A 12,231-nucleotide genomic window follows, 5' to 3' on the forward strand; every position below is an offset into this window, starting at 1 on the left:
TTTCTCTCTTAAGCCTTTCATAAAATTTCAGGTTCGAGATAAATAGAAGTCTTACAGCAGGGAAAAAACGTTTATTTTATCAATATTTCATATGGCAGTGGAATGATGTGCTATAAGTAAATGACATCAATGAAGTAATTCAATGACTGGTATATTTCTTTACTGTATGTTGCACAACAAATAAAGATATTGTTGGCCAAGATGTTAGTGGAAATTAAAGGGAACTTGGAAGAAAGGAATAAAGCAAATAATTTTAAATACCATTTATTTTCTGTACATCATGAAAATCACGAACTTACGCAATTTCACTTTCACTCGAGTTCTGCATTTGTATCTGTAGATCTTTCAGTTTTGCTTCTGTTGTTACATTAACAAGATCTCTTATTAACTGCATTTTGATTTCACTGCTCTTGATTTCCTTTGCAAGGTTACCAATGAATATCATGCAGCTATCCATAGTGAGCTCTGCCGAGGGTTGTTGGCGGTCTTGGGTGGCACACATTTTATTAGCTATTACCTCAATAGCACTCATGTACCCGTCACCAGGCCTCTTTCTTCTTCCATCCTTGCTTTGAGTGGCATGGGTAGGTGGTGGTGGTGGTGGTGGTGGAGGTGACGTTGCTGCTGCTTCTTCACATTGTTCCCCAATGCATACATCGTTCAGCACATCCACATCAAGACTATAACAGCCTTCGATGTTTTGATGTGGTGATGGTTGTATATCCACACTTTGAGAAGAGAGACTGCATGTCTGTAAATTGCAAAACGTTCTGAAATTTATTCCAGTACTGTAAAAAAATGGTTCAAATGGCTCTGAGCACTATGGGACTCAACTGCTGTGGTTATCAGTCCCCTAGAACTTAGAACTACTTAAACCTAACTAACCTAAGGACATCACACACATCCATGCCCGAGGCAGGATTCGAACCTGCGACCGTAGCAGTCGCACGGCTCCGGACTGCGCGCCTAGAACCGCGAGACCACCGCGGCCGGCTCCAGTACTGTAACTGAATGAAATGCATAACATACCAATGAACAGTTGAGCATACTGAAGTTTTGTAAATAGTGTAAGACAGTTACTACATAAGGGGTAACTTCTATTTAAATTACATTTTGTTATTATAAAAGTGGGGGGGGGGGGGTGTTCTTTGCCCCAATTTCAGGGAAACTGAGGCAACTTGTTCCCTCTGACAAATTTGATCAAAATAGCTCCACAATATTTTCATTGCTGTCTTTCATACCTGAAGCAACTTGGGATGAACTTAACACATTGAAAGGAATACTGCTTAAGAGATTAGTGTTATTACAGTGGGTATGAATGCAAACAAAAGCCAAGAGCACACCAATATGCAAATTACAATGCACACAAAATCTGAAAGAATTCCAGTAATCCATAACAAATGGAACATTTGCTAAAAATGTCACAAAATGCTTGTGAATCAGTAAAAGGTACTAGTAAACAACCTGATAGAAGGAAGAAACCAGGCAGTGCTTGATTATTCTAGTGATGAAGACCTATCATAAGAACAAATTGCAGATGAGGAAATTCAGATGAAGACTGGGAATCATACAGAAGAAATAAAACCATATCAAAGCCACAGAGAAAACTGACACCTATCCACAAGCAAATTAGGCCTAATCCACACTAGGGCTACTTTGCTCCAGTTTTTAAAAGGTTAAAAAATTTAAAAAAATAATCCCTTCAGGGTTTACTATGGTTCTTAAATAGCTTCGAACAGAATAACCTCATTTTCAAAAGTAATTTTACAAAACTACTACCCACTACATGATTTTGTATGAATAACTACGACAGTGGAGCACAGTATTCTAATTGCATTTGTAATGTGTCTAAGACCCATGAAATTCAGTTTTTGTCTTAAGTAAATAGGTAACTTACCTCTTCACTTTCATTGTACTCAGTCATGGAATGTTGAGTCAGGCCTATGGCTGTGCTCTTTCGTGGCAAGCAATGATCCGCCAAAAACATTAACTTCTCGTAATACCATAAAGATGGTTTGTATATCTGAAAAATTGTAAGTTCATATTAACATAGTAAAATGTACGTGGGAAAGCAACATTGTAATCCATTACCATTCAAGATTATGTGCTTTCAAAAATCGGGTAAATATTCAGTGTGATATTTCTATGAAATAGTCTTAAATGTGTCCGATGTTTGCAAGTAGTAGGTTTCTACATTCAACACAAAATTCATAGTTTTGTACTTACGTCGTTCATCCCAGCGCCACTGCTTTTCGTTGATTTTACTTTGGCGTGCTCCACTTTAAATTGAGTTCGTAGATTGTGCACTTTGCTGTAGCACTCCTTGCTCGTCGTGTATGGTCAAACAAGACACACGGCACTTGCAACTCTTTCGAGTGCTTCTGCACGCAAGTGTTTATTGTAATAATTTGCGCTTTTCACGACGTACAGACACTGTTCTTCCCTATAAGCACATATCAAAGTTTCAGTCGCTTCCTCGGACCACTGCGGTGCCATTATTTAATAATTATAATAACTTCCTACCGCACCTCACAACAGCAGAAAAGCAACTACGAACAAAGGCTTCCAGCTCAAGCTTTCCGCGTCTGACGTCACAAACGAAACGTATCATGATTGGCCAACGCAGGTAACATGCAGGGAACCTTGCAAGAAAAATAGCACCGGACCCATCCAGTAATCTGTAAGAAGCTGGTATGTAGCCATAAACACAAAGAAAATTAATATTATATCTCCGACCATAAGACACACATATCACTGATTGTTCCAAACATAAAAATTAATCCATCAGCCGTAATATGTAAATTCAAAGTATCTCACCAGTAAACCAGCACAAATTCTTCCAAATGCAGCCTGAAACATTCAATTCATGTCAACCAATTCACTAACCAACATCCAACTCAAGAGAGGGCCACCAAATGCTACAGCACACCATCTACAAACACAAACAGAGACAAAAACATCAAATCTCACCATGACATCACACACCACATCACGCTTACGTCACGGGCCTAAGCAGATGGGTGTAGCATCAGACCCGACCGAGTGCGAATAACCTTACGTTATCCCCACATAGCAAATGGTGACAATGAGTGCCAATTGGCAAGAAAACGGGAACAAATTATCTAGCATGAAGCTTAAATGCTGTTGGAACTTTTGTTCAGAGTGTGAGTCTTTTGGTACAATCCAAGAATATCAGTACTGGCTGCTTTGCACTTGGAAATCTTTCTCACTGTACTGGCCCACAAACAGGACTCACAGCATAATTTTATTCAATCTGTCCTACAGCATTTTCTCTTTATGTGCCACAGCTAGGATATAAAATTGTACATTCTAACACTGAAATTGTTATACTTACACCCTAAACCATTTACTCCCTGATCGTAATTGTGATTAATAATAAGGGGTGCGTTTAGTACACACTGATTTGATTTGCGAATTTTCATAATGTCAGTCGAGACATTCGCATGAAGACATACCTGCTATTTCTTCAGCATCTTGATTTGCAAATGCAAATTTCCCACTGTATCTTCAGTTCTGCCGCATGTCTCCTTCTGCTGTTGGCGAGTTTCATCATTAAATACTTTGTAAATGAAGTTCAAGAACTCGCTTCACAAGTCAGAATGTTTAAATGAGAGTTAACTTTCAAGAAGCCTTGCACACTCTTTAAAGCAGTACTATACAGTTAATCTACAGTTCATGACCAATAAATTGTGGTCAGTGTCCACATCTGCCCCTGGAAATGTCTTACAATTTAAGACCTGGTTCCTAAATCTCTGTATTACCATTATATAATCTATCTGATACCTTTTAGTATCTCCAGGATTCTTCCAGGTATACAACCTTCTTTCATGATTCTTGAACCAAGAGGTAAAAAGACGAGGCCCATGAACCATGGACCTTGTCGTTGGTGGGGAGGCTTGCGTGCCTCAGTGATACAGATGGCCGTACCGTAGGTGCAACCACAACGGAGGGGTATCTGTTGAGAGGCCAGACAAACGTGTGGTTCCTGAAGAGGGGCAGCAGCCTTTTCAGTAGTTGCAGGGGCAACAGTCTGGATGATTGACTGATCTGGCCTTGTAACATTAACCAAAACGACCTTGCTGTGCTGGTACTGCGAACGGCTGAAAGCGAGGGGAAACTACAGCTGTATTTCTTCCCGAGGACATGCAGCTTTACTGTATGATTAAATGATGATGGCGTCCTCTTGGGTAAAATATTCCGGAGGTAAAATAGTCCCCCATTCGGATCTCCAGGCGGGGACTACTCAAGAGGACGTCGTTATCAGGAGAAAGAAAACTGGCGTTCTACGGATCGGAGCATGGAATGTCAGATCCCTTAATCGGGCAGGTAGGTTAGAAAATTTAAAAAGGGAAATGGATAGGTTAAAGTTAGATATAGTGGGAATTAGTGAAGTTCGGTGGCAGGAGGAACAAGACTTTTGGTCTGGTGATTACAGGGTTATAAATACAAAATCAAATATCGGTAATGCAGGAGTAGGTTTAATAATGAATAAAAAAATAGGAGTGCGGGTTAGCTACTACAAACAGCATAGTGAACGCATTATTGTGGCCAAGATAGACACAAAGCCCATGCCTACTACAGTAGTACAGGTTTATATACCAACTAGCTCTGCAGATGATGAAGAAATAGATGAAATGTATGACGAGATAAAATAAATTATTCAGGTAGTGAAGGGAGACGAAAATTTAATAGTCATGGGTGACTGAAATTCGTCGGTAGGAAAAGGGAGAGAAGGAAACATAGTAGGTCAATATGGATTGGGGGTAAGAAATGAAAGAGGAAGCCGCCTTGTAGAATTTTGCACAGAGCATAATTTAATCATAGCTAACACTTGGTTCAAGAATCATAAAAGAAGGTTGTATACATGGAAGAATCCCGGAGATACTAAAAGGTATCGGATAGATTATATAATGGTAAGACAGAGATTTAGGAACCAGGTCTTAAATTGTAAGACATTTCCAGGGGCAGATGTGGACTCTGACCACAATTTATTGGTCATGAACTGTAGATTAAAACTGAAGAAACTGCAAAAAGGTGGGAATTTAAGGAGATGGGACCTAAATAAACTGACTAAACCAGAGGTTGTACAGAGTTTCAGGGAGAGCATAAGGGAACAAATGGCAGGAATGGGGGAAAGAAATACAGTAGAAGAAGAATGGGTAGCTCTGAGGGATGAAGTAGTGAAGGCAGCAGACGATCAAGCAGGTAAAAAGACGAGGGCTAATAGAAATCCTTGGGTAACAGATGAAATATTGAATTTAATTGATAAAAGGAGAAAATATAAAAATTCAGTAAATGAAGCAGGCAAAAAGGAATACAAACGTCTCAAAAATGAGATCGACAGGAAGTGCAAAATGGCTAAGCAGGGATGGCTAGAGGACAAATTTAAGGATGTAGAGGCTTGTCTCACTAGGGGTAAGATAGATACTGCCTACAGGAAAATTAAAGAGACCTTTGGAGAGAAGAGAACCACTTGTATGAATATCAAGAGCTCAGATGGCAACCCAGTTCTAAGCAAAGAAGGGAAGGCAGAAAGGTGGAAGGAGTATATAGAGGGTTTATACAAGGGCGATGTACTTGAGGACAATATTATGGAAATGGAAGAGGATGTAGATGAAGATGAAATGGGAGATAAGATACTGCGTGAAGAGTTTGACAGAGCACTGAAAGACCTGAGTCGAAACAAGGCCCCGGGAGTAGACAACATTCCATTAGAACTACTGATGGCCTTGGGAGAGCCAGTCATGACAAAACTCTACCATCTGGTGAGCAAGATGTATGAGACAGGCGAAATACCCTCAGACTTCAAGAAGAATATAATAATTCCAATCCCAAAGAAAGCATGTGTTGACAGATGTGAAAATTACCGAACTATCAGTTTAATAAGTCACAGCTGCAAAATACTAACGCGAATTCTTTACAGACAAATGGAAAAACTGGTAGAAGCGGACCTCGGGGAAGATCAGTTTGGATTCCGTAGAAATGTTTGAACACGTGACGCCATACTTACCCTACGAGTTATCTTAGAAGACAGATTAAGAAAAGGCAAACCTACGTTTCTAGCATTTGTAGACTTAGAGAAAGTTTTTGACAATGTTAACTATAATATTCTCTTTCAAATTCTGAAGGTGGCAGGGGTAAAATACAGGGAGTGAAAGGCTATTTACAATTTGTACAGAAACCAGATGGCAGTTATAAGAGTTGAGGGGTATGAAAGGGAAGCAGTGGTTGGGAAAGGAGTGAGACAGGGTTGTAGCCTCTCCCCGATGTTATTCAATCTGTATATTGAGCAAGCAGTAAAGGAAACAAAAGAAAAATTCGGAGTAGGTATTAAAATTCATGGAGAAGAAGTAAAAACTTTGAGGTTCGCCGATGACATTGTAATTCTGTCAGAGACAGCAAAGGACTTGGAAGACCAGTTGAACGGAATGGACAGTGTCTTGAAAGGAGGGTATAAGATGAACATCAACAAAAGCAAAACGAGGAAAATGGAATGTAGTCAAATTAAATCGGGTGATGCTGAGGGAATTAGATTAGGAAATGAGACACTTAAAGCAGTAAACGAGTTTTGCTATTTGGGGAGTAAAATAACTGATGATGGTCGAAGTAAAGAGGATATAAAATGTAGACCGGCAATGGCAAGGAAATTGTTTCTGAAGAAGAGAAATTTGTTAACATCGAGTATAGATGTAAGTGTCAGGAAGTCGTTTCTGAAAGTATTTGTATGGAGTGTAGCCATGTATGGAAGTGAAACATGGACGATAACTAGTTTGGACAAGAAGAGAATAGAAGCTTTCGAAATGCGGTGCTACAGAAGAATGCTGAAGATAAGGTGGGTAGATCACGTAACTAATGAGGAGGTATTGAATAGGATTGGGGAGAAGAGAAGTTTGTGGCACAACTTGACTAGAAGAAGGGATCGGTTGGTAGGACATGTTTTGAGGCATCAAGGGATCACAAATTTAGCATTGGAGGGCAGTGTGGAGGGTAAAAATCGTAGAGGGAGACCAAGAGATGAATACACTAAGCAGATTATTTTTTGGGATAATTCTTCTGATTCAAAAAGGGTATTTTTGGCTCAAAAACGGGCTGTTCGAGCTATGTATGGTGTAAGTTCTAAAACCTCTTGTCCACCCCTTTCAATAGTCTTGGAATTTTGACATTGCCCTCACAGTATGTATTTTCTTTAATGTCGTTTGTTGTTAGCAATATTAGCTTATTCCCAAGAGTTAGCAGCTTTCACTCAGTTAATACTAGGCAGAAATCAAATCTGCATGTGGAATGCACTTCCTTGACTCTTGTGCAGAAAGGAGTGCAGTATTCTGCTGCATCCATTTTTAATAAGCTACCACAAGAACTCAAAAATCTTAGCAGTAGCCCAAACACTTTTAAGTCTAAACTGAAGAGTTTCCTCATGGCCCACTCCTATTCTGTCGAGGAGCTCCTGGAAGAGCTAAAAAATTAAGCAAATTCCAGTGTTACATTCTTGATTTTCTTCATTTAAACTAACGACTTGTCGCCTGAATATGTTTCTTATATTTCATTTCATCTGTTTCTACAATCGTGTTATAATTTCATGTATTGATTCGTTCCATGACCCTGGAGACTTCTCCTAAATGTGGTCCCACGGAACAATAAATAAAATAAGGATGTAGGTTGCAGTAGGTACTGGGAGATGAAGAAGCTTGCACAGGATAGAGTAGCATGGAGAGCTGCATCAAACCAGTCTCAGGACTAAAGACCACAACAACAACAACATTTAAACGATTTGACTGTGTCAAGCAGGACGCTATTAATTCCGTTTCCGAGTATTACGTGTTTCTTCTTCCTATTCATCGCCTACTCTAATGCTCAGGGTACGCTAGTATTTTGCTTTGTGCTCACTTTAACATAGACTTTTTTTTTTAATTCTTACTGTGTAGTACTGTTATGTAGCAATACCCGTCAGGTTGATGTCTATGCAACGCTACAAAAATCTAGTAAGAAGGAATACGAAATTCTAGCAATAATTGAAAATGTAATAAAGCAGTTGCCTATGTATACCAAAACTAAGGATAATAAGTTATTTATGACAGTTTGGGGGGAGGGGGCTAGACCTCGGCGTATGGAGTACTTTTAGTATCTTCGAATATAAATGGCGTCTTGTAAGTAGCCATAAAGGGTTCCACTCACTGTCCTGTAAATAAACCTGCACAATAATGCCTTTTAAATGATCTTCATGAAAGAAATGCACGCGACTACGTTATATTTCCCCGAATATGGATCTCCTTCTGTAGGTATCAACGTAAAGTCATGTGAGGAGCTAAAATGACAAAAAAAATCGGTGTGCTGCTAGTCCGTAGTTTAACAAAGAATAGCATTCTGTAAATTTCACCTCAGCTCTGCGCTAGAGCGTGGGACCGCCAGCGACTGCTCGAACGAACCTAACCGTACGCCGCCAATCCAACAAGTTTTCAGCCAATCACGAACTGTAGATGGCGGTAAAAGATGGGAGACCTTGTTTTCGCCCGAACGAACTAGCCCAGTTCTGAGGCAGCGTGTTGAGCTGACATCTGTTGGCAACACCGAGCAACACTACAGTACTCAAGCGATGCGTATTTTACTTCGCATTGGCAAGTTTAGCACGAAAACGTTGGAAGTAAGACACATCTTTGCAGGTATATCAATTTCTTATTTACAGTTTGCTAACAAAATAGGAATAAGTGCCAACATCTTTTCATTATTTGTGAAGGGTATACTTCACGCCCACAAAGTTTCTTGGTAAGGCGTTCTTTAGATATGATAACTTGGAACAATGTGTCGTGATTAGTGTTTGCTTATTTAGAACGTGGAATCAATTTTTGGGGGGCTCGGATAATATTATCCGAGTACATGCTCTAAATGCAGTAGTATGGGCGGCGAAAGGGCTCGTGTTCTAACAGCACAGCGCGCAGTGGGATTTGACATATCATCGGAATTGCTGTACCCATAATTTTCCATTCATTAGCCGTACTTGCGACTACAGCCTGGAACTTCCTCGGTCGATAAATGATCTATCATCTATGTGCTTGGCTACACACACACACACAATACATACACGAAACTGAAAAAGGTTAACATTTCTTAACTTCGCCTTTCGAAACAGCAGGAAATTTCGTTATGGGAAACCTATATCGAGTTTACAGTAAAGCAGCCCAGGTTACTTTTATTTTCCCGTTTAATTTTCTTCTCTGCCCAACCCGCAACTTTATCGATTTGTTCGCTGCATATTAGTTAAGTTTTTGTATCGAATTTCAAGCATACTTTCCAACTTGCTGTTATAGGGTCTTACTTCGAGTGTCTCCAGGTTTATGTGGACTAGATGTAAACAGACAGCACAATGCCGTGAGCCAAAGCAGGGTGCTTCACGTAAAAATTCTTCCCACGTTTCGTATTACCCAGTGGAAGTCCAGGCAAGCAGAAGACGGCAGGAGATGTAATGGCGATGCTAACCCAGCCAGCTGCACGTAGTGTAGAGGAGTGACGCGAGAGAGCAGCAGCGTAGCCCGACACGCATAGTACGGACTGCCACCGACAGATGGCAGGTGCGAACTGCAGTGCATAAATCTCTGTAAAGGGAAATTATGGCCAACTTGAAATTGGGCGCCATTTTCGAACGACTGCGCCGATGGTGATACATTAACTGCTGCAGCGTATTTAGCAGTGTTTACTGAAGGAGTACACTCAGCTCTCCAATACACTGCTAAGACTAATCAGTGGCTACAAACGGAACATGTCGGATATTTTGCAACAAAAAATCAACAAATTAAAGCTAAATGAGTCGAAAAGCATTTGCTGCTGGGAGCAAAACAGTTTTTTGCCTGCTATTCTTTATTAGTAGCGAAAGCAGATATCGCAGTTCTTGATGCGGTATCGAGTTTGAACACCTGTTTTCGTAATTAGCATTAAATCGGTCCTATCCAACTGTTAGTAAGACCAATGTTAGGTCGCAAGTGCAGGGAAGTAGAAGTCGCTAATTTAAAGCTCTATATCAGCTTACCTCTTGTTCCTGCTACTTCATAGTACGAAAATTCGCCCAATGTCTCTTGTTATATGAAATGAAGCATTGCATTCACATATATATGCGCGGTACCCTAGTAAATAGAATTGACAAACGAGGCTTTATGATTAGGCATGCTTTATATCTTTGTCAGGCCTATCCCACAAAATTTTTTCTGCAAATTCTTCATAGCATTAGGAGAATGATGACGAAAGTACAGGAGAATACAATATGTTTCAAATGTGTTGAGGTAAAACTAGTCGTATGATCAAAAGTAGGCTGTAGGGAACTGTAACAACTGTACTCTTATTAGTATACTACAAATTTTTGGCCAGGTTCCATCAGAAATAATAGTCTGCCAGTAACGTCAATATTCACTGAATATAAGGTTGTAGGTTCCGTACGTGCATCGTGCATTTTTTTTTTTTTTTTTACGTTATAATGTGTTGAACAAAAACAATTTCTTGTCGTGAGCATCCTAAATATACATTTAAACCATAATCTACAGTCAACCAGGTCAAATTTTTTTACCAGTCATTATAACTTTGTACACCACCACTCACTATTTTTCGTTTTATCTGCTAACAGAGGCAGTTTTGTCTCCAAGATTTCTATTTTGTAATTAGACTACCTTTAAACCATCCTATTACCTCTTCTGACTTTTCTTTGCTGTTCAGATGGATTGGAAACTAAGTAACATAAATGTAAAATAAGACAAAAGACCAGAAATGAATGAAATTAACTAAATGGTTAAATCAAGTTCCTGCAACCTTTCCCATTGGGACCAAGATAAACCCAAAACCAAGTAAATGTATAAAAACTCTAGCTGCAGTGTTCAGAAATTGAAATTAAAATAATGAGCCTGGAGATGCTGCTGATAGTAGCACGAAGTTAGCTGAATTAGGTGTAAACAGCAGTCTCACAGGGAACTTATAATCATTTCTGTCACTACCAATAAGGGAACATGGTTCTAGGCTTGCTGATAGATTTGTTCATTAAATTTACATTTATCTTTGAGTATGGCTTTCACATAAATATGTCATTACACTGTATGAAGGTAAATCATACGCTGGAAATGTCACTGTAGCAGATATGTAATGCAAGTATATCTCGTTTAAAATAAGTTGCAATTGCAGGATCAAGAAAGGGGAAAAGAAATAGGTTTTGGCTTCAAAGCTAAGGTGGAGTCTTGTACTGTAAAGACAGTGTATTAACAGAAAAGCTGAATCTCGCCCAATACCTGTTAACAGAAAGTGGCGTGGTCCATAATAGCAGTGAACATTTACGCTAAATATCTGAAAATGTTTGATGGAATGTATTTAATATATGGTATTACTGAAAGTGTTGTTCTACTTTGAAGACAATGTGTGCACTATTATTTGTAACACGTGTTATCAAAAATATCCTTAACGAATGTGTTATTTTTACATTTACAACCCCTTAGCCTAAAAACTGTTAATAACAGGTCTATATAAATATCTTTAAATTTCAAAGTAAACCTGCATTACTGAAATAGAACAATTTATTTAGGCTTCTTATTAACCACCGATTTACTTTTGGAATGGCTTAAAATTACCCAGAGTATTTTATGTAGGTAAAATAATGTGTTGTCCAAGACTGACATAAACTTAGCCAGAATAGCAGAGCAACTTTATCAGTATAAATATTAAAATATTACAGCAAACAGTCAATTTGTCTATATTTTTACTATAAAAAATGCTCAGTAACTGTAACTACAACATGTGTTGCAACAAGTAACATATTTTGTGGGCAGTATTTTCAAAAAATGGTCTCATGGGGGGCAAAGTTCCCCAGTTGACTGCATTTCCATTCACATATTCCCAGTCTTCAACATAAAACGCTAAATTTTGATAATAAATAAAAATAGCAGTTACAATACAAAATATGCACGACATTTACTTGTAATGACGTTTACTTTTTACCGTGTTTGGAAACAAGTATTCTTCAAAAAGTATTGTTCAGCAGATTTTGCATATGTGCTATTTCATTCTGAGCTAGAAAAGAGTATAGAGTACAAGCTAATGTTCTTACTGAGTGAATGTATACTTTTTTCCTCTCTACAATATTATATAAAATATGGGTACATTGTATGAATAAAAACCTATTAAAATCCAGAGAAAAAAATAAACGACATAAATGAAGCACAAGGAAGAAACATAGTTGGTGGCAAA

The 12,231-nt window shown here is 38.8% G+C and overlaps 1 protein-coding gene across 1 annotated transcript; it reads right to left on the reverse strand.

The window, feature by feature from the left end:
* Window positions 1-295: 295 nt before the first annotated feature.
* On the reverse strand, window positions 296-2,670 carry LOC124553566. Its single transcript, XM_047127411.1, has 3 exons — window positions 2,227-2,670; window positions 1,898-2,023; window positions 296-751 (listed from the first exon to the last, which is right to left on the reverse strand). Exons 1-3 carry the CDS (start codon window positions 2,233-2,235, stop codon window positions 296-298), a joined length of 591 nt encoding a protein of 196 aa, XP_046983367.1. The 5' UTR covers window positions 2,236-2,670.
* Between the last annotated feature and the right edge of the window lie 9,561 nt (window positions 2,671-12,231).

This window comes from Schistocerca americana, chromosome 11 (assembly GCF_021461395.2).
Source record: "Schistocerca americana isolate TAMUIC-IGC-003095 chromosome 11, iqSchAmer2.1, whole genome shotgun sequence".
Classification (NCBI taxonomy): Eukaryota; Metazoa; Arthropoda; class Insecta; order Orthoptera; family Acrididae; genus Schistocerca; species Schistocerca americana.